A 22,214-nucleotide genomic window follows, 5' to 3' on the forward strand; every position below is an offset into this window, starting at 1 on the left:
TTCCCTGGACAGTCCCAGTAAGGCTGTTACTAACTTTGATAATATTTTGGAGAATGACTCAGATACACTGGTAGATAATTCTCCATTTTCATTAGTTGCATAATTTCTGGCATAAAATAAGGCAGATAACTAATACTTCATATTTTATTTACAGTATTTAAATCTTATTAACTTTTTCAGATACTTTTACAGAAATGATAGAATGAAACTGAGGTGTAAAACTCTTAATTACTGGGTCTCAGTTATAAAAAGATGTATCTTTCACGAAGATGCTAAAGTAAGCTTTAAGAGAAAGCTTACACAATAGGGCAAGGCAGGGAGTTTCAACTAATATTGTGGCAGAGAACAGTGTGAAATTGAGACAGAAGGCAGTGACCCTTAACAAAGGGACTCTGGCTAAGAATTACAGAGGGGGTGCTTCCCTGAGGCAGATGTAGGTGTCGTAGTGCTTGTCACTGAATGCTCTGCTCTTTCAGACATTCATCTGTCTCATGGCACAAACAGTTTGGCATCTGCCAAAGCTCATCCATATGGTGAGATTTAAGCACATAAGGATGGCATTCATAGAAGACAGCACGTGAATCTTGTCCTCAGCTAGCTTCTGGAGGATGTGAATAATGGCTTGTGCAATTTTAGAAAAAATCTGCCTTTCCCTTGCAGTTAGATTTCCAAATCTGATCTGTTTGGCTCTTTATCCTGGAAAAGCCTAGTCCCTTTATTTAAAAAATTTAGCCTTGTATTCAGGGATTCAATAAAGCTGATTTTCAGTGCCTATGTCTGTAGTGGCCCCTGAGGTTCAGTGCAAAATTACCTAGACTAGGATGTAAGTGAGCTATCTCAAGTGTTGAATGCTGTCTACCTATGAATGTGGATCTCCTTGGTAAGTAAATCAAGCCCTGTGTGTTGGCAGTTCTGCTCAAGATGGTGAACAAAGAGGTTGGATACTGATGTCAGAACCATTAGGGACTTGTAAGTATATCGACAAACAGACAAGGCAAAAACAAATAACTTGGATCCCAAGAGCAATGGCTGTTCCTGAGAATGCAACCTTGTACAAGTCTGGTAGGAAGTAAGGGTTGAAAAAAGCAGCCTGAGGCTGTAGGACAAGAGGTTGTCCCTCAGAAACCACCAGACATAGGGGAAGTTAAAACAGAACTGTTCTGTCAGATCCTAAAACCAGGCATTTTTAGCTGCAACTACGACTGAAGTTGCTGCTCTTTCCAGAAATGTTGCTGAAAACTCCTAGAGAAATGTGGGAACTTGCTAAAAGATGAGAGAACTCACACACTGTTTCTCTTGTTTCTTTCTTTGTCACTGATGCCTTTATGCGGAGTGAACATTGCTGTCTACAGTGAAATTACTCATGTATCTGTAGATAGCTTTGTGGATGACATCTTTCTGATTAAACTGCTTTGAACAATAATGACCAAAGATTGTGATTATTTCCCCATGTTTCTGTTCTTCACAAAGAGAATTTCTCGGTCGCATTTTTTTCCCCTTAACAACAAAAGAATGGACTAAACTTGTCACATCAACAATAATGACAGCAAAGACTGCTCTTTAGGTCAGGTGGCAGCATCCTTCCTATGGGCAAGGAAAATAACCTCCTCTTTCTAGCCTTTATGTTTGTTATATTTTCTTTTTTTGAGATGGTCTTTCCTAAGAAGTATATGTGTATCAATTCCACATCTTCTTGGCTGGAAGCTGTTGTAAGTTTTTCTTACAGAGCAGAGCCAGCTCTTCTGGATCTCTAAAGTGGCATATTTTACAAAGGCCTATATTTTAGCTTATCTCAAAGTTCTGAAAAGATTTTTGTTCATGAGGGTGTAATTGTAAATGATTTATGAGCCCTGGGTTTTCATAGCATGTTAAAAGTTCATATGACCATTAAATTTAAAATTTAAATATCTGAACTAGCTGAAACGCTTCTTCAGGCCTGTAATCAGGCAGATATATAGCACTACACACAGCAAGGGAGACCTGGGACTCGTGTTCAGGTCATCAGATGTATTATGTAGACCAACTCTCATTGACGAAGAGTCTAATTTAGTCCTGGATAAAGACCTTCATCTCTTCCTTTAATCATCCAAAGACAGAATATGTTGGTAATATATGTTCAATCTCAAACAGCATAATTTTGCTTAACCTAAGCTAAATTTCTTTAGGCTTCTTTGAATTGGTAGCCAGTTACAAGTTATTGAAATAGGAAGTGCTGCCGAATGTGAGTGGTGATAGTGAAATCTGACCCTGCGTTTGCTCTTTGCTATCTTTCTGGGTTTTGAAAGAAATATAAAACAGTAGCCTTGTCCTTAATAATTGCTTTTAGTCGAATCACATAGCTTTCTTGAGGCTGTGTTCCTCTTACTTGACCATAGCCATCTGAACATTAAGTATGTGCTCCAGTTTAGTTTGTTGAATTAGCCTTTCAGCAGACAGTATGAGGTAGCTCTGGAAGGCAAGTCATCCCACCTTTTTTAGAGTGGGACAAACTGCCTTGTGGAGCTGTCTGTCTGTCTCTGCTATCTGTGTGGGAGTCTGGACTGTTAAGTAGGTAAGTGCACCTGGTCAGACAAATAGATTTGGGTACCAAGTTGACAGAGATATCCTTTTTGTATTTTTTTTAATTGAGAAATAAAATAGGGATTTGTATAATAAAATATTGGCAAATAAACCCTTAAATTCTTTCTTAACAAATTAAAATTATTGACAATGGACATAAACAGAGTGCTCCATTCATCATTTAAATGTTTTACTGGGATGGCAAATCAAATATCTTTTGATGTGTGTTTATGGGATTTAATTTGCTAAAATCACTTCTCTGAAATTCCTGGAATGAGAAGGCTAATAAACTGAAATGTTGCAAGGTTGCCAAAAGGAACAGCTCTTTAAACATTAGACTTGAGAATTTGTGTGGGCTGGAGAAAAACTCAAAAGAGTTATATTGTCTTTATTGTATTTAAATTTGAAATTCTCAGGAGAGGGTCTTCTAATATAAAGGTCTTACAGTTTTGAAAGAACTGAAATAAAGGAAGGTGAATATATTTACAGATAAAGCCTTCTTATATAAGAGAGACACAGCAATAACTGATATAACTGTAATTTAAATGTCTATATTTCAAATGTTCTCTGTCAGGCTTTGTGCAAAATATCAGATATTCAAATATATTTAAACTAATTGTTTACCTGACTCCAGAGAGTAAAAAGTTGCTGTTTGTTGTAGAAGTGAGCATAATCATTGCAAGTATGTGCATAAGTAGTGAAGAATGCACCCACTTCTCCAATATAGTTTTATAGCTCATGGCTTGTCCTTGGCTGCAGGCTGATTGGAGGCATCTCCTGCTCAGAAGGGGCTGCTTGTGGAAGAAGAAGAGGAAGCAGAAGCTGCAGGTAGATGGAGGTATCAGACAGTGCACCTTAGTTCTGAGAGAAGGCGCTCTGGTTGTCACAGGAATGGCAGTTCTCGTCCTCTTGACTGATGATCCTGTGCTTTTTTGATGTTGTCTTCCTCACCGTGAAGCCTTGTTATGTCTGATGGGAAGCTTAGCTAGATATGAGCATTTGCATTCACATTTCCTATGTGGACACAAGGGTAATCAGTGAAACAGCACAACAGTGGCGTATTACTGACCAAACTGGGACCAGGTGGATAAAACTTCCCAGCAGCAAGAATCAGAATTTGCTAGCTGTGGCTTCCTTTATGAAGATGTTATAAAGGCTACAGTGTTGATTAGAAGGGCCTCTCCATGGGTGAAAATCTTGTCCCTATCTCTCTTTATCTTTCAATCCTCTAGTGGCAGCCTGGGAGTGAGAATGTATGAACTATCTGGAGATAGGGATCTCCTATCGGGATAATGGTCACTAAGAGAGGAGATTGTTGCATAAAGAATGTGCCTGCCACCATCCAACAAGTGGCTTGTGTTATAGACCAGTAATTTTTCTCTGAGTGAAGCAAATTCTTGCAAAACTTGCCATCTCTCCTACTCAGAGTAGGCAAACAGATAGGCACTGCTGAAATACTGTTTTCTTTGCAGAGCCCTGAAAATCCTCAGAAGTAATACAAAAAATAAAAACAGACCTCTGGGGCTTGGAGGTGTAATGCAGGAACCTGTTTCATTTTCTCTGAACAGTCACCTCAGAATTGTATGCTGCCTTCCCATCAGTGATTTTTGAGGTAGGTCTGTACATAGCAGAATGTACAGTTTGCATCCACCTTAAGGTGATCCTTTAATCTTGACAACTGAATGTCCTGAATGCACACCAGCATGACTTCTGGAAGGGTTTGTTCACATAATCTTCCACCACAAGAGAACCACTTCCTTGCAAAACTCTTGAATAAGGACACTCGTGCTCATGGAAAGGTTTTAGAGACTTTAGGGTATGCTTAAAAGGTGTGACACACCAAACCTTCCTGCCTAGTGCTGAATTCAGCTGCAACAACCTGGGGTAGTGGGCCTTTTGGGCTGGGGTGTCCACTAAACCCATCTCCTTTCTCAGATATGAGGTTGGGGTGCAAGGGCTGAGCTAAATAGACAAGGCAGAATCGTGGGACTGCTGACTGATGCTATACCCCTCATACTACTTATACACTTGAAAAGTGATTCAGATGCATAGATGATGAGTACAGGTTGAGAGTCTGGAACAGAAAAGCACAGTGAAATGAACAAGGGAGACAAGTATACAAAGCAAAAACATTTTGTTTGTAACAATACCAAACAGAAACTGGGCAAAATATCATGACTTTTAGACAAGAGCACTGAAAATGTCTGATTAATATTTGTTCCTATTATTATAATATGGTATATGTATACATATTTTATAAAGCAAACTGTGAAGCAATACAAGTGAACTACTGTAATGTAGTACAATGTTACTACTGAAATGCTGCAGTAAAGATGGCTAATGTATTAAACCCCAACAAATTACATGCTTCCATAAATATGTAAAGTTAATCTGTATGTAGTACACTAAGGAAAGCAAGTCAAATTTCTAGTTTGACGGCTTGTAAGCATCTGTTAAAGCAGTGCAAGAATCTTAATGGGCACTTTGCATTAGTAGCATGTGCAAATTTGGGAACAGAGTCTGATCTTGTGATTCTTACTCTGAATCAGCCAGAAATAATGCATTTTTTTTTTTAAAGGTTAGGACTCATAGATCCAAACATTCCCATATTTGGCATCTGACCTGCTCCCTGAACTCCAGCTGAGTAAGTCTGAGTAGATCTCATGTTGACTAAAGGGATCTTAGATACTCAGTCAAATGAAGATACCAGGGCTCAGTGGTCTAAGCGTAGGCTTCCATGCCATTTGTGATGACCTAGGGGATCCTGTCAGGCCTCCACAAACTTGCTGCAGAAGGGCACAGATCTTGTACAGTTCCTGCATCGTATTTTCCAGTATTGTGGGGATATTTCAGGTGACAGGCCCCTCTCTGTAGCCATCTAAACTGAAATATCTTCATCTGTGAGGAAATACTTCCAACTCAGGTGACGTATCTAAACATATCTTCAGATGGCTCAACAGCATCCATTTGTCTGATTTAGAGGGAATTGTATATGTTATCCAAATGTAAGTGCAGGGATGTGTTTATCAGGGTCTAAAAATCTGCACGGTGGATGCAGAACTAGTGCACAGCTATGTGACAAGTGTGATTGGTAGTGGTTAAACTGGTAGAAGAAAAACAACTTACTGTGTAAGCATATCCAGAGAAGGTGAAGAAGTGCATTACAGCATGAAGATAGTCATGAGATAGCTGTAAGGATCATGAATGATACACCATCATAATGCTATACAAGCAGAAACACATTTTCTATGTGTAGAAAACAGGAAAGTAGAGCGGGAATATTCTCACCACACTGTTCTTTTAGACACATAGCAATAGCTTTAATCCACCTCCATTTCCTCCTCCTGGTTTTCAACTAACTCATTGCTTTCCATTAGTGAGAAGTTTTCAGAGCTTAGCGTCTCTCATTAAGGCCATCAGCAATCGCCTCAGTTGCACCCATTGGATCCGGAAAGAAAAAACTGGTTTATGGCATGTTTTACATGGCTTTTTTTTTTTGTGATGGGTGGGCATGCCTGAGCTGAAGCCGTATCAGAGAAGCCACTGCCCATGATAGCAGGGCATAGGATTCTTCTCAGGTAAACAGTTCTACATCTATACTGGCAAGAAGAAGGCACTTGGGCTTAACCACTGTGCTCAGATTTTCCAAACTGTTTAGCTGTTAGCATGCTTCCTGCGATATTTTGGCAGATGCCAGTTAGGATTTCACCAGACAATTCCTGAGCTTGGCTCAGAAGACAGCACAGGCTGGAGATTTTTCCTAAAAAGCAGTTCCCTGCTCCATGTGCTATGCAATAACACTGAGCATCTTGGTCTGGGAGTAGGGAAGCAGTGGCCTTTCAAAAATTCATTGGTTTGAATGTAGTGTAGCATACCTCAATCCTCTAACTTCTGTCCTTCCCTGGTACAGATCAGACATTTCCCTTCAGATCTTTGTTGTGATTCCTGCCAAGACGTGGAGATGGTAACCTGAAGTCTACTAGTGGTCAAGAACTTTTACACATATTTTTGATGTAAAGATTTTTTTGAGGGGGGGGGGGGGGGCACATTTTAACCACATCTTTTCTACTCCTCATGTCAGGTGCTTTCCCTGCCAGTGGTCACTCTCTCAAGGCCTAAAAGCTCCAAGTGACATCAACAGAGAAACATGTTAGCTTCCTCTCTCTGCTGGTGGCATTGAGTGTAACAGCAGTTTGCTTCCAAAGGAGAAATCTGAAGGGCCTCAGAAAGCAAGTTGTATGGGTAAGCTTAAAATGGTTAACCATTTCAAAATCTATTAAAGTTCTATTATGCATTTTGGGTGATCTTACCAGTATTAGGATCTCACTTCAGAGACACAGGAGAAGTGGACCTGCAGCTTTAGTGAACTAAAGAAGGTGCATTTTCAAGATAAGAAGTGAAAAGCAGAAAGACGGTTTGTTCTGGAGTTTTTCCCTACTTGGGATGGGAAACCATGCTATACATACATGCAGCTGACATGAGACTTTTCCTAGCTCTGATGCAGTTTGGACAGGAGGATCTAACTGGAGTGCGTTGCTTTTTTCTGTTCCTTGGTGATCAGAAGGAATTAAATTAGACTAACTACCCCCCACCCCTATGAAATGGGCTAACAGACAAGAAAACAGAGCCCAATGCATTGGGTTGAGTTGAGCACATTGCTTTATTTTGTCCTGACAGTTATAGGATGTGGGTATATATGGGAAGAATAGGAGCCCTAGGGACTAAGGAGAAAAGACAGTGGACTCCACAGCTCCAGGAAAATGGTTTCTGCTGAGATCTCTTGGTACCAGAAGTCTGACATATACACAGTACTCCTGGTAGATAGTACAGCTGAGAAAGACAATATTTAAGGCCCAGAGTATTCTGAACTCATCTGCCATCTAAAGTAAGAAGAAGATGAAAAAGAAGCACATGGTCTTCTTGTAACAGATTTGGTCTGCTGTGAACATGGGGAGGCTGTGGACATGCCATCTTTCAATACTGTCCACTGTGTAGCTACATGTGGCTACTGCCAGTCTGACACACATGCACAGCCTTCTTAGTGGCCTGTGATCCACTGCAGGGAGAGACTGATGGGATGCTCACTTACTGTGTTTCTTTCTGTCCTGTGCACCAGATACTAGCTTTAAACAACATTCAAAAACATTTGTTGATGTTTCTGTTTTTAGTGTTTCAGTCTTGCTCAATATACTAAAATCACATGAAAACCGAGCAACATACACCTGTTTCTAAAATGTACGTGTCATACTCTGCACAGTACGTGAAACTGATAGCAGTCATTGGATCTTTCAAGCTCAGAAATTCAGGCATCAGAAGACCCAGCTGCTTTTTTTTCAAATTCTAACGAGATTTGTAATGCACCTGGTAAATATCTGCCCTTTCAGAAACACAATTTCACTTCTGCCAAAATAAGCATTGAGAGTATTAACGCAGGTCAAGTGGTTTACTGTTGGTATGAGCAACAGCATAAGTAACCCATAATTTGAATCTAAAATGAATAATGAGTAGCTACCATTGTATGATTTGACTGAACAAAACAGAAGGCAGTAAGGAAATCCAAGAAAAAGGTGCCTGAAAAAGCAAAAGAAAAGAAAAGAACATTATAGCTGAGTTACTTTTCTTGCTTTAGCTGTGACACAGGTGGGAGAACAACTGTGGAGGTGAGTGGAGCCTCAGGTAAAGGATTAGAAAACCTATAAAACCTGACAAGAACAAAGAATCCCTGAATCTCGTGAACACTTTTGAGCTTAAGGAGCTAAGTCTGACTGAACTACGTCCAGTTTCCCACATCTCCTGGGGTAGCTGGTCAAAAGACCGGTAAGACCCTGTTAACAGAGTGCGTGGAATCAAATTTGCCATCATATATAGACAAATATTTTCTGTAGACAATGTGCACTGCACTGTTCTAGTCTGTTTTAAGCTCTTTCTAGGCTGATGGCCCAAACAGTCTGGGATGGGGATCAATGTCTAGAAAGGTGAGTTGAGTGCTGGCTTTTTCATGGACTTTATGTGTGTTTTGGGACAAATATTTTGATCTCCTGTGACACAATTATTGTTAATAACTTAATAGAGGAAGAAAGTTTATGCTTTCCAAAAAGAAGTGGGAGCATTAGAGGCCTGCATCTTCCTGACCCAGGAAATGACAAGGATCTGTGTTTTATTGTACAAGTGCACTATTCACTCTCTGTTTGCCCTCTTTTACATTTACTTGTCTCTGAAGCTGAATTTCAGTTCATACTGGAGGCATTCAGTGAAGTGCATTTTTATTATATGCTTCAATTCAGATCAAAATGTCAAAACACTATAGGAAAGTAATCTTTATTCTTAGCCATAGAGAAGAAATGCATATACTTGAAGAGCCTATCCTTGTGCAATGTCTGCAGCACTTTTGCAGAGGCAAGATATTTAAGTACTGAGTGCTTTGTCCTGCAAAGAGACTGCCATTGAATAATAATTAGTCTTTGTAAGGTAAATAAATCCAACTCTCCTTCCCTGCATGCCAAATAGAGTCTTATGCCTTCAGGATGCTGGGATGCATCCCAGGGTCTGATAACATGCCATCCTAACATCTATAGTGTGTGGATGCTAGCAGTCCTGAAATGCTGGTGTTCCTCTGCCTCCAACATAGTTAGGCACAAAATTATGTCATGTTGTTTCTCTTTGGCATTGTTATTTTATTTACAAATGCTCTGTCTCTTCACTACCACAAAAAACCCCAACTACTTCTACTACTGAAAACTGACATTACAAAACAAAGGAGAGGAAGGTTGATGCCAAAATGAAACTGAACAAAGCAATTGTATCAAAAAAAGGTATTCTCAATCTGATTGATAAAGACAACAGTCTCTCTGTGTTCATCTTTCTTCCAAAATATTTGCTTTAAAATTTTAATTGATTAAAGCCAAAGCTAAAATATGCATGAAGTGCAACTTAACAGTGTACAGATTTTACCCATCCTTCCTGACACTTGGCAACATTTTCAGTTGGTATATAATTGATGTATTCGGTCCATCTATAGATTTGGGGTTTGGAGTTGTACTTCCTGGAGAACAGTCAATGGGTCTGCTTGGGTAAGATAGGACATAGATTAAATAAGGGCACCTTAAGGAGCCGTGCATTTTTATGTGGATTTCTTGGATCTACTATTGCATTTCATAATAATTATTTTTCAATTAAATTTTCCACAACACCATTACAGTTGTATCTCACTTTAGCCTCTGATAGTGCAACAAGAAAATAATTTCACTCTTCTGTGGTTGGTTCTGTGCTTTACCTCTTGCAGCAGCTATGTTGAAATCACAAAGACTCATACTAGCGAGGTGAACATGAATTGTCCTGTAAAGCTCAGTTATAATGCTCAAGTATTAAATAATAGTGCTTAGCACTTATGCAACTTAATGCCTTATAATCTTCAAAGCACTTTACAAATCTTAACTAGCTAATCCCCACAGCAGCTCTGTGTGGTAGGTTATGAAGGCCACACATTAAAAATGTCACACAGTATGAGCTGGCCTGCATACTAAGGCCAGTGAAAAAAATATCTGCAGTTACATCCGTGAAGTCATGAATGCTAATTTTACTGGACTGTAACAAGCCTTACTTTCAATAAATTGGTTCTGCTTTCTTATCCCGTTCAAGGTAAATCTGTTATACTCTGCAGCATTGCTCAGCATGCAGTATTATCATAATTTTGAGGATATTTTTTATTATTAAAAATAAGCAGAGAATCTGACTTTTATTTAAGAAATGAAGTTTCTAGTGCCAGTGATTGCAGAGAAAATGCACGGGAAAGGGTCAGAAAGTCTCTAAAGACTGAAACACTCAGGAGAGTAACTACCATATTCACCGACTTCTTTTGAAAACATGAGTTTTGTGATATGGAGGTTGACTGCAGACAAAATATGCTTATACCAAATTTTACTGGGGAACTAAGTATTCAGAGACCCCACTTCATTCAGGAAATAGTATGTTTTTCTAGGTCAATTTTCTTTGAATTTTTGTGTTCCAGAAAAAAAAAAAAAGAAGAAAAAAAAGAATATTGAATAGCTATTGCTTTAGCCTGTTTCAGGTCTAAAATTTCCCTGTATTTTATGACTAAATATGACTAAAATGAAATGTCAATACTGCTTTTAGTTCACTGTAATAATGCTGACTTACTGATGTCACAAAGGCCACTGGTTCCAGTTTTTGTTAGTTCTGCTGGAAAACTTTTTAAAACAACATTACAGTTTGAAGGTAACATTGTAATTCCATGTGAAGACCCAATTCAGCAACCAAAGATGTAAGCTATTAGCTCATGATTACATCTTAAGCATCTTCATAGAAAACAAGCCTCTGCAAAGTGTTTATCCTTTGTAATACCTAGCATAGAGAGGAAACAATGGCTTTGACTGGTGAGCCCTTCTTCTAAGAGAAGCAGATAGAAAGCAGATTTTTTGTCACATTTTTTTTTTTAAATTAATTTTCCAGAATGTCTACTGAGATAGTGTAGCATGATGTATAAATACATTATGATCCTTCCTGTCCAAGACATCAGGCAACTTAATGCCTTCCTTTTGCTTTCATCTACAACCGTCTCTCTCTGTAAAGCTTATAATTTAAGGGCTGATCCTTTGTAAGAAGGAAGCTGTATGGTATCATGAAGACTGACCTCAATTCCTTATTTCCCTTCTGCTTCAACCTGGAAACTTTTGTTTCCTTGTTTTTCACTCTCTTTCTTCCTGTCTTTGTTTTCCTTCCTTTTCTTTCCATATTTTCTCACCTCTGGAGAAAAATAACAAATAACCTTTGAAGGAATAATTAGCAATCTCTGTGACCCTGTGGTAAAAACCTTTACCTGATTCACTGCTAAAGTAGTTATCTAAGGATAAGAGTTTCAGACAGACCAGGAAAAGAGAAATTTCTACATGAGAGTTGGTAAGGGATGAGCAGAAAAGACACCCTAGAAAGCAAAGGGATAACAGGCAGAGGCATGATTAGCCACTCTCACATGCTTGCCACTACATAATTCTAAATGTTCCAAGTGGAGCCTGGCGTTCTGCAGACAAACTCATAATTAAATACAGGGTTGTAATACACATGCACAAGAAGCCTGAATTAAGGTTTCATGGGTAGCCTTCTGGCTTTCCCAGCCTTTGACCACTTGATTGAGTGACCTAAATCCTTTTTAATATAGAAAAAATTGATTTCAGTGAGGTCTTTTAATTGCTTAGGGAGGAGGGGTTGTTAAGGACTGCAATTTGTTATGCAATTATAGATGCATAAGTACTAGAAAGGAAAAAGTATTCTATTTTGATTCTGTCTAAATTTGTAAACCATGCTGAGACCTTAATACCTGTGGTGCATGAAGCTACATGACTGACATCTATTGCAAATGCATCAGAAGCAGGAAGTCTGCCAGAGAATGTATAGGACTGGTAGATAATCATAGTTCTAAAGGGCATCCAGAAAAGATTAAGTTGTAAGGGGAAAGGCTGCATGAATTCACCATGGGGGAGTTTTAAGGGAATCTACATCAGAATCTTTTTATAAAAAGGTTAAATTTGAGGCAGTTGTTTCAAACTGAAGAGCTTTTAAAACAAGTCAGTAACTGTGTCAGCAAATAACATGGACCAGATGGCGTTCACAGTTGAGGAATATTTATGAAACTCAGGTATGAAGTTACTGCAGGTGCTGAACTATAAGCTGTTTTGTGTAGCCTTCTGCTGAAATAAGCTTGGTACTTGAAGGTAAATGAGAACGACCCAAGTATGATGGCATCATACACAGATACCTGAGAAATCTGGGAATGGCAGACCCTCATTTGTCTGCACCAGCCAATTTAGCTGACATTACGTTACAGAGTTAAATTAGCAGATGTACGTGGAAGTATGGAGCAACAGGGACAGGTCAACATGATGTTTGTAGAGGACAATCACGTCTTACAGATCAGTCAAAGCTCTTTGAAGGACTTAAGAAGGTTAATTATGATTTAGCCAACAGCTCTGACTGTTGAATAACTTGATAATGAAGACCAAGAGCTTCATCATTGCTCCATGACTTTGGTGTATTTAATAGAATATTAGGTTCCAATGTCTTTAGTGTAGTTTTTCTCAGCTTGTTCTTATAATCTTCCTGTGTCACTATTGTGGGTTTGTTTGGTTGGTTTTGTTTGGTTTGGGTTTTTTTTGTTTGTTTGGTTGTTGTTTTTTTTTTTTTAGTTCAGGTGGAATTGTCAAAATAAAAGGAATGCATGATCCTGAGTAATTCTGGGAGTTTTGAAAATACTATCAATACATGGTCACATTCCCACTGTTTCCTCATAATCCTGTCTCCAGGTACCTTCAAAGCTGGTTTGAGCAAAAGGCTACCTATAACAGTAAATAGTTCAATACCTGCAGTACTTTGTGCGATGCTGTGCCGAGTTCCCTGCCTGTCGTATTGGCTCGTATTGCTTCATCACAGTCTTCTCTATCTGTAATCTCTTATACATAATTTATAAGGTCTTGAGACAGGACTATATCTGGTGTTTATATCGCTAATAGTATCAGAGTCCTGGTGCTTGGCTGGGGTTCTTTGTACTTGTCTAATAAACACCAATAAATATGTGAAAGTATAGAAGCAATCTGCCATTTTTAGACTGCTTTCGTAGGAGTCGGTGCTGGAGCACAGGGGAAAAAAATTTTCCCCCTCGGCACTCGGGATGGGAACCCTTGCAGGCAGGACCCAGTGCAGAGGTTGGCTTTGAGCTTAACCTTTACATGAGCAAGAGCTAATCCTCCTTGGCCGCTTTTACCACCAGCAGAGACAGCACGGCTCCCATCAACCTCGGTTTGGAGGATCCCGGGGACCGTGCTGCTCACCCCCACCCTCCCCTCGACGGGAGCAGTCCAGCACCACCATCACCATCTCCACCAGCACCACCCTCCGCTCCTGGCAGGAGACGCCCAAGGGATGAGACGAGACCGCAAGGAGAAGAGTTAACAGGGGAAGCGCTAACCCGGCCCTTCTCGCCCGCCTCCGCCTGCCTGCGGAGAAGTGGGGGATCGGGATCCGCCGGCCGGGGGGGGCCCGGCGGAGAGGCGCGGGGAGGGCGCCCTCCTCGCGCCTCTCCGCCGCCCTCCCAGCCCACGGCGCGGCACGGCTCGGCACCACGGCACGGCTCGGCACCACGGCACGGCGCGGCTCGGCTCGGCTCGGCACGGCGCGGCACGGCCAAGCGCCGCCCCCGCGGCGGGATGCAGCCGCCGCCACCGCCCCGCGGGTGCAGGTAAGGAGCGGAGCGGGGGTGGGGGGGGAGCGGGGCCGCCGCGCTGCGCGGGGAGGTGCGGAGGGCAGCTCCCCCCGCCTTCGCCCTGGGCTGCCCGTAGGGGGGGAAATAGTAATAATAATAATAATAATAAATAAATAAATAAATAAGGCGACAAAATCCCCAACCCCAAACCACCCCCAAAAAAGCGCCGCTGAGGGCTGGCGGCGGTAGGTTTTTGCAGATCGGCATGGTTCTCTTCCAAACACTGGCCGCCCAGCCGGGGGTGCCCGGGGGGCGCTGACCCACCCCGGGACGGAAGGATTTCGGGATTAACTCGGTTTTTACACCCCCCACCCCCTTCCCCCTTTTAACCGAACGGAGCGGCGGCTGGCGGAGCTGGGAGCCCGCACGCGGCTGGCGCGGGATTTGGCGGCGCGGTTGGGGAGGGTGGGTTCTAGGAGCCGTGGGGGGAACTGCAACAGAAATAATAAAGTTTCTCCCTGGTCTCCTGATTAATTAAAAATGAAGTATGCTCTGTGCATTGGCAAACAGTCCGAAGCAATGATCTGGAGCATCCTATACCGTAGTAGTTAATTTCTTTTTTTTTTTTTCTCTTCCGAGAAAATTCAAAATATCTAGGTATCGCTTTTGTAAGGCCACATAGAGCCCTCACTCTTGCAGCGTGTTCACTATTTAATGGATGTAAAAGGATTTTCATTCCCGCTGAATGTCAGTGGGAGCAGCGAGAGCTCAGGGAGTCGGGTCACCAGCTCCTTTTCTTTTGCAAAGAAAGAGAGTGCAGAATTAATTCAGCAGCACTGCTGTGCTAATGTGGTGCACAGCATGACATTCCCTGCTGATACAGCTGTTCAGGTGAAGCATGCTTCTGGAGTTTATGATTTTCAGCATGAAACTCGAGAAACAGATAAGAAAAGCATGCAGCAGTCTCTCCATGAGTGAGAGAAAAGGTCCTCTGGGGACGTTTTAATGCCCCATAATGGACTCCAGGGGGTTGGGTTTCATTTTTGTAATTTGTTTTCAGTCTAGTATAGCAATATATTTATTTCAGTTGTATATGCTATTTATAGAGCACGTCTTTGAACCAGCACATTTTTATTTACTGATTTCCTTCTCACATTGTGTATTTGTAATGGATTGCACGCTGAGATAGTTCAGTGGTGCTGCTATTGTTTAACTTACAGAGATGTGCATTTTGGGCAGATGAGGTACGTGTAGGTAACTGTGGAGTGCATTTTAATATGGCCTCTGGCAAGGAGATCTTCAAAGGCATAAAACATTTTCAAGTCTGTATATAATGCTAAACTGAACTTGGTGAGAAGAAAAAAAATGCAAGTAACTTCATAATTTTCTACATTTTCTAAAGTAATCCAATCATAAATGCACCACTGAAGTTATAAAGCAAATTTAGTTTGAAATCAGCCCTGCATCAAGGGATAAACACTTTCCACGCAAACACTCAGATTTGCAAGTATTCTGCCATCCATTCTGGATGGATGAATCAGAATATGGGACAATACAAATGGCGTAAGGCTCTGTCCTGAAAAAGTTATGTGCAAATTCCTGCCTTTAGTTATTACTAAATAGGCTACCTGAGGTCAGTAAGATGATTTACAATACATAAAGTTAAGCAGATGTCCATGTCTTTGCAGTAACAGGATCTACGTATCCAAGTTTGTAAGTAATACTAGATACAGAATAATCTGGTGTGGCAGAAAACCACAGTTTGAGGGCTGCACGTCTTTTAATTTCTAAAGATTAACGAGATTGGAAAAATACTTCAGACTTTTCTATGCTTATGAATTAATTTGAAAATAATTTAAAAATGAAAAATGAACTTCTGTTCAAAAGTGCTTAACATTAAAGACACTGTTTCTTCAAAAGTTATGTATATACCTTCGTAAATGGAGACAGAAATACCAACTGAATTACTGGGAGAAAAAAAGTCTAACTATTGAAAAATAAAATAAATATTTGTCTCTTCGTCAGGCTTTATGTACTTGACTAAAACTCATGTGACACAGAGTCCTACCTGATTTATTTTTTTTCCTCAGAAAAGTTTAAACATAACACAGTTGGACCAGAGGCACTGTATATTTAGGTTTGTGTTTTGCTGTTGAAAAATACTCCATTTTGAAGAAAACTTTACTTTTGGGTCTACATTTAATAATTTCAGAAAAATTAATTACTTGTGGACCAAAGTTGTTTTAAAAAATATTTCTATTGATGATTCAGATACCAATGTTTTTAGGTATCAACTCTTGTTCTGCATCATACAATAATTTCCTGGAAAATATTGATTTTAAGAAAATAAAAAAATTGCATCTAAAAAGGCCGTTGTATTAAGATATTTTTCCAGAGAACTTTTGTGGTGGTTGTATGAAATTTCAGCTCCCTTAGGGAGGTTTTTCTTTCTATGCCAAATAGGAAAAATAGCTTTATGTAAAGGCCTTTCATTGCCTTAAAATAGAGGGCTTAGATATATTGAGTTATGTAAAAAGGTATCACTCATACTATAAAGCACTTAAAATGAAACAGCCTTTCAGTGAAACTGTGGTGGTTTATGGAAACAAGAACCTTTTCTAGGCATTTTGGCTGCAGGGATGCTAAGCCTTTACGCTGCTCAGTCCACTCCAGCTGCGACTGGAAGAACCTGTGTCTTTGATAGTGGCAAGACACTTCTTGGAGGGTTGCAACTCGACCTTTTAGTAACAACATAATGCAATTTTTCTGCGTTGAAGTCTAGCTCTGAATCCTGATAGGATTACTGGTGTATCTTCAGATGCCTTTGTCAGCTGCGTAAGCACCCAATTACTATTAGATAGTACTTAAAATAACTTTTGGTCTTTGAGCACTGTGAAACACCTTTTCTTTTTCAAGAAAGCAAATACAAATACATGACTTCCTATGATTAACAGTAACGTGAAAATAAAAGCTAACCAGTCAGATTTTTGAGTTTTGTAGGATAATAAAAACGGAATTCTGTCTTTGCTCTCATTTGGATGGTCAGAATGAGACATCCTGAGGTTAACTTGATACCTAATACTGTCTGCCACAATGCTTGTTCTTTTGAAATTGTATTTGGTGAGTATACTGAGCACTAAATACATTTGTATAAGAATATTTTTAGATAGGAAATTGTATGTTTGGTTATAATAAACGTGATAAGAGTAGTTTATAAAAGGTATCAAGAGAATCCATTTAGTAGTTCCATAATTACTGTAATTTGTTGTGCAATATTTTATATTTAATCTTTGGATCAAAGGTAAACATTGGCAGCCTTAATTTGGAAACTTGTTTGATAATGTGCTGCTTATCTTTCTGTGACTAAGATGTCCAGGTTCAGCAAAAGATGAATTTTAAAGTAATTGAATGTCTTAAGTCAGTTTGTAAATTGTTTTAATTGGGGAGGCTTTGTGTGTAGCACCAAGTACAATATAAGTACCAACAGTGATGAGCTCTATGGGCTGGTGAACGAGGAGAATTATACTGCGTAAATTAAAACTAATCCGTCAGGGCATAGGAGTGTAAATGCAAACCCAGAGTGTGAGGAAACAGAAGGAATTTAGAAAGCTATAATTCCAGAACTGTAGGATGACATTAAGGAATCAAATATTCCTATGAATATAGTTTGGCATGAAGAATGCAGACATACGGAGAGGATACAGAGAATAACAACAATACTTGTAAAAGACCACCTAGACTGATTCATCAGGGAGGATGAAAAGTAAATATTTAATACTTAGTTAACTGCTGGTAAATAAAGGAGAGGAGAAGATAACTGTTTACAAGTATTTGAGAGATACAGTGACCAAGGAGGCAAAATAGCCACATTTAAAGCTTATGAGTAGGGTAGCACGGCCAGGGACTTTGAGATACTGGTGCAGGGCTGTCAGGAATCAAACCAACCTGCTGAAAGTCAGGAGGAAATTAGTTTAATATCTGTACTAATTTAGCTGTAGAAACAACTCCTGTGTTGAAGAGTGGTAAACATTGTGAAGCAGCCTTTCAGCCTTTCATTTTTGTTTTTCTACAGCAGGTCACTGAAATCTTGCTCATAACTTCAATAGCTGAAGTTTTGTACTTCATAGACACACAGAGTCACAAGGCTAGATGTTGGGGCATCATCTGCCTCCCCTGAAGCTGCATCAATTACGTGTCACATCAATGTATTTCCTGACAGTTGCTTAACTGATTTATCTTTTTAAGAGCCCATTGATGGAGGCTTCATGACCTACCCAGTCCACACACAGTTGTCTCCAGTGGTTTTCTGTCCTTGTTTTTAAAATGCCTCACCTGTATCTTCCTTGCTGTAGTTTAAGCCTGCTATTTTTTGTCTACCCTTTGTTTTGGAGAACAGGTTATTCCCTCCTATTTTTCAGCAGCCCTTCTTGTATGAGAAGATGGTTCTGTCTTGTCCTGAACAAACAATTTGAAACAACCATCTTTCCCAGTGGTTTACTTGATTTCTGATCTCTTTGAGATTTGCAATGATCTCTGATCATTTTTGTTCTCTTCTGTATTATTCTTGCTTGAAATTGGCCATAATACTCAAACTGATACATCAGCAGTGCGGACTGTAGGAGAAGAACAACTTTAGGTAACTTCAAAGTATCTGCCCTATTTCTGTGTGCTGGTCTTACTTTTTTTTTTTTTTTTTTGCAACAGTATCTTGTAAAAGCTACCATAACACCATAGCACGTATGGTGTTAAATCTGTGAGATGTTATAACGCCCAGACCTACTTTTGTAGAGCTGCTGCCAGTCGTCCTTCAGACTATATTTGTGCAGTTTGTTATCCTTATCTAAATGAAATGCTTTGCTTTTGTATTTTTCGATCTGTTAAAACACTTGAATTCTAACACCATTATCCAGTGCATTTGAACCCTTGCCAGTTTGGTCCGTCTGCAGATAGAATGCTATTCCCTAATCCATTATGCAAAGAAATCACTGAGGAGTACCCAAAACAGACTCTTGACCAGATTTTTTCAGGGTATCCTTCCAGTGTGATAGTGAATGGTTGATAACTACACTCTAAATTGACACTTCCGAACAGTACTAACTTCTGCTGCAATTTCATCTAAACCAACTGTCCCTAATTTGTTTACAAGAATATCATGAGACCAGGGACTGTACGTGCTGCCCACAGGTTTCTCAAAACTAATTGCTTGTGGCCCTAAGACTGGCAAATCAGAGGCCAGTGCAATCAGTTCCCTAAATACTGTTTATTAGGCTAGTTGTTTTGAAAACTCTGAACTTACTTAAAAAGTCCCAATCTATTGCTTCCCTATATTCTTTTCCCTTTGTCACTGATATATTAGCTGCTTGGTGGCAATTAATAAGAATAGTGAAGAAGAAGAAAAACCTAAACACTTTGCTCTTCTCAGCACCATTTATTACCATTTTTTTCCTAGTCCTCCCTTCTATTTTAATGTCAGTACATAGTGTTTCTGTGCAGGATCTGAAGATGCACATCAGTGCACATCTAGCACCAGGGATTTTTGACTGTATGGGAATCCGGTAGGAAGGGACCATCTGCTGGGAGCTGATTTATGAGTTTTGATGTGATAGTAAAGATGAACAGACGTTTAAAGGGACTGTGCAACTTTTGCATGAGTATGCTCCTTCTTTCAGTGTTTTTTAATGGCAAAGGGTCCATGTTTGTGCATTGTCATCTTAGCAGAATGCTACTTACCTACAGAATGGAGTTTATGTACTTGGTGAAGTAAATCTGTTTACAGTGCAACCTCTCAGCTACGCAGACTGTGGTAGACCATGACCCTAAATGCAAAACAGCAAAGGGAATATTAAATGATTAATTGATCCAAGAATGTGCAGTGAATAGTACTAGGTTTTGCCTGGACTGCAAAATGAAGCTGACAAAATGAATGTGGTGGTGAATGTTTGTTATTTTGAGTAACTAGAGCTTGAACTGTAAACTTACTTAGCCCGAGATCTTGAAAGAACAGCCTCAGTGCTTTCAGTCTTTCTTTGGGGGAAGGTCATCTCTATTTTGTAGTAAGAAAAAATACAATGATAGTGACTTTATTTCAATCAATGAAATTACTTTAAAATTCTAGGTTCACAGTGAGCATTTCAACTAACAGTGATTCTTGTCAAATGTATCTCAGCTCTTTGTTTTTCACTTCAGAATTTCCCAGATTTTACTGGAGGAAGGATTCTTAATCATGACTTCAGCTCAATAAGGTTTCAGATATGCTGCACAGAGTTCCCCTTGCTCTAATTTCAAGCTGTGCATTTTCATGGGATTGTAGCAGTTCATGCGTGGGTGAAATTAATAACTGGAGTTGTTAGCCTTATGTAAGCATATCATCTACTGTATCCTCTTGCTAAACTTTCATGCAGCTAGTTTAGCTATTCATGGCAGGATTCCTATAATTTTGTTTCATTATCCTTTGTTTACTAATAAAGCTGTTTTACGTAATGATTCATATCTGGAAGCAATTTAGTATGTCATCATAGTCCAATTTATTGCCTTCATTATTGAAATGAGAAAGTACTGTCAATCAGAATGGAAGTTATTACTATGATTTATAAATTCAATCCTAAGTGTAAGCAAAGTCCTGATAGAGAAATCCTAGGTCTGTATTGAAGGGCTGCAGTGAGGTTTTGCAGTTGGAGATTAATTGGATTTTTGTATTTGCTTGGAAGAAAAGACATGTGGTTTATAGGTGACCATTAGGGCTGCGCACTTAACTTTCTGTGGCTGCTTATATTTGAGTGAAAAGACTGGTAAGTCTGAAGTAAACTGGAAGTAAACCGAAAGTATTTCTCACTGTGTATGTAGTTCTCCCTATTCTGTAGACGAGGGGAGAACGTGCAAATTGGACTACCTCACTTTTTAATTAGCTGTTAGTGTCAGCTACAGCTGCACATGTTATTGCTGGAGAGCAGGGTACTGTGGGACGTAGACCTGGCTCTTGTGGTTTATGCTGTTCAATTTAAGGCCAGTGATTAATTAGGTTATTGGACCCATAGCTGGAGTTGCATGCGTAACCAAGATTTATGTTGCTGTGGCAACACAGACAGACACAACTGTGGTGAATTTCATAGATCTTTGAAGTAGGAGTTCACCTAATCCAAAATGGGATTGAGAATTCCCATCAGTGCATGCAGAGTGTAACTGAGAGGGATCCTCATTAATAGACTGAAACCTTGCATATCTGACTCTCAAACTGAGTTAATTCCTGCAGCTCATCAAAGGGTTAGAGAAAACAGGCAGCTGCAAGAGAGAAGGCAAAAGGAAAGCCTGTGGCTCAAATTGATCAAGAGCAATAGATTTGCAGACAAATGAGAGCAATGCAGGATTTGATTACTACTGTGAAAATCACAGGGTGCTTCCAAGAGGCCATTGACAAAAAGTTTGGAACATGTTCCACGTGTCTGGCCTGGAAATAGAGGCAAGTGGGAACTGCACATGAGCCAGGTCAAGACTTCACGGGATTATACATCAAATTAAAATAGTGGTGGTGGCATAACGCATGCTAAGATAGATGAAGATGTGAAAATCTTAGGTGGATGGGAGTGGGTAACCTCATTGAGGAGGGCTGCACGGGGTTCAGAAGAACTGCTGGAAGGTGTGGAAAGCTTTGGGTGGGCTGTGGTAGAGGCAGAGGTTTTGGACTGGATGCTACCTCCTGTGCTTTGATGTCAGGGCACCCCCTTGCATCTGGGAGCCACCAACTGTTTTGTCGATTTGAGGATAAAGGTATGTAATATGGTATAGTCAAAACTGCAAGTCAGACACTTTCAAAAACAAACAAACAGAAAGTCTGAATGCACTTCCCCCGGCTAATAAAAATAATCCTGATTTTTAAAAATATTGGAAACTGGGATTATTAATTTTTGGTAGTTGTCATTTCAAGGTCACATGGTTAAATGTATTTATTATTTCAGCAGCGATAGATGTCCAAGCAACATGACTTTCCTTAAAGCAGTATCCTTGAAAAAGTTAATTATCTAAAAGGTTGCACAATGTTAATGGAAAAGGAAGAAATTTGATTACCTTGGAGTCAGGAACTTTTAGTGAGAGATGCAGCTATGAAAATACAGGATATCATATGCTTGTACAATTCCTTGTACCTCCTGGAAAGCTATAATATTTTGGTTGGTGTTTGTTTGAGGATTTTTGTTTATTTTTTTTTCTTTAAACAAAGAAGGAAAACAGCAACATTGGAAAGAGCCAATGGGCTATAACTTGTTCACTTTCAAACAGTTTTGTTCATAGACCATAGTTACATCTGATGGACTGGTGATCCGTTTCCCCACAAATTCAGCAGAAATTACACTGCAATTTTCATCCAGTTTTCTCACTTCATAGATCAGTTGTGACAAGGGCCTGTTGTAGTCTCACGAGCAAACTATGCTGACCAGGAAAGACTGACAGG

The 22,214-nt window shown here is 39.8% G+C and overlaps 1 protein-coding gene across 2 annotated transcripts in view; it reads left to right on the forward strand.

The window, feature by feature from the left end:
* Positions 1-22,214, forward strand: part of TRMT9B (tRNA methyltransferase 9B (putative)) — a 117,284-nt gene that overhangs the window by 84,139 nt on the left and 10,931 nt on the right. For both annotated transcript variants that reach the window (XM_080385857.1, XM_080385856.1), the window contains one exon: positions 13,340-13,807. In XM_080385857.1, the coding sequence (XP_080241983.1) occupies positions 13,776-13,807 (32 nt within the window). In that variant the 5' untranslated portion in view covers positions 13,340-13,775. The remainder of the gene's footprint in view (positions 1-13,339; positions 13,808-22,214) is intronic.

The sequence above is a fragment of the Falco punctatus genome (genome assembly GCF_963210335.1).
Source record: "Falco punctatus genome assembly, chromosome: 1".
In the NCBI taxonomy this organism is placed as follows: Eukaryota; Metazoa; Chordata; class Aves; order Falconiformes; family Falconidae; genus Falco; species Falco punctatus.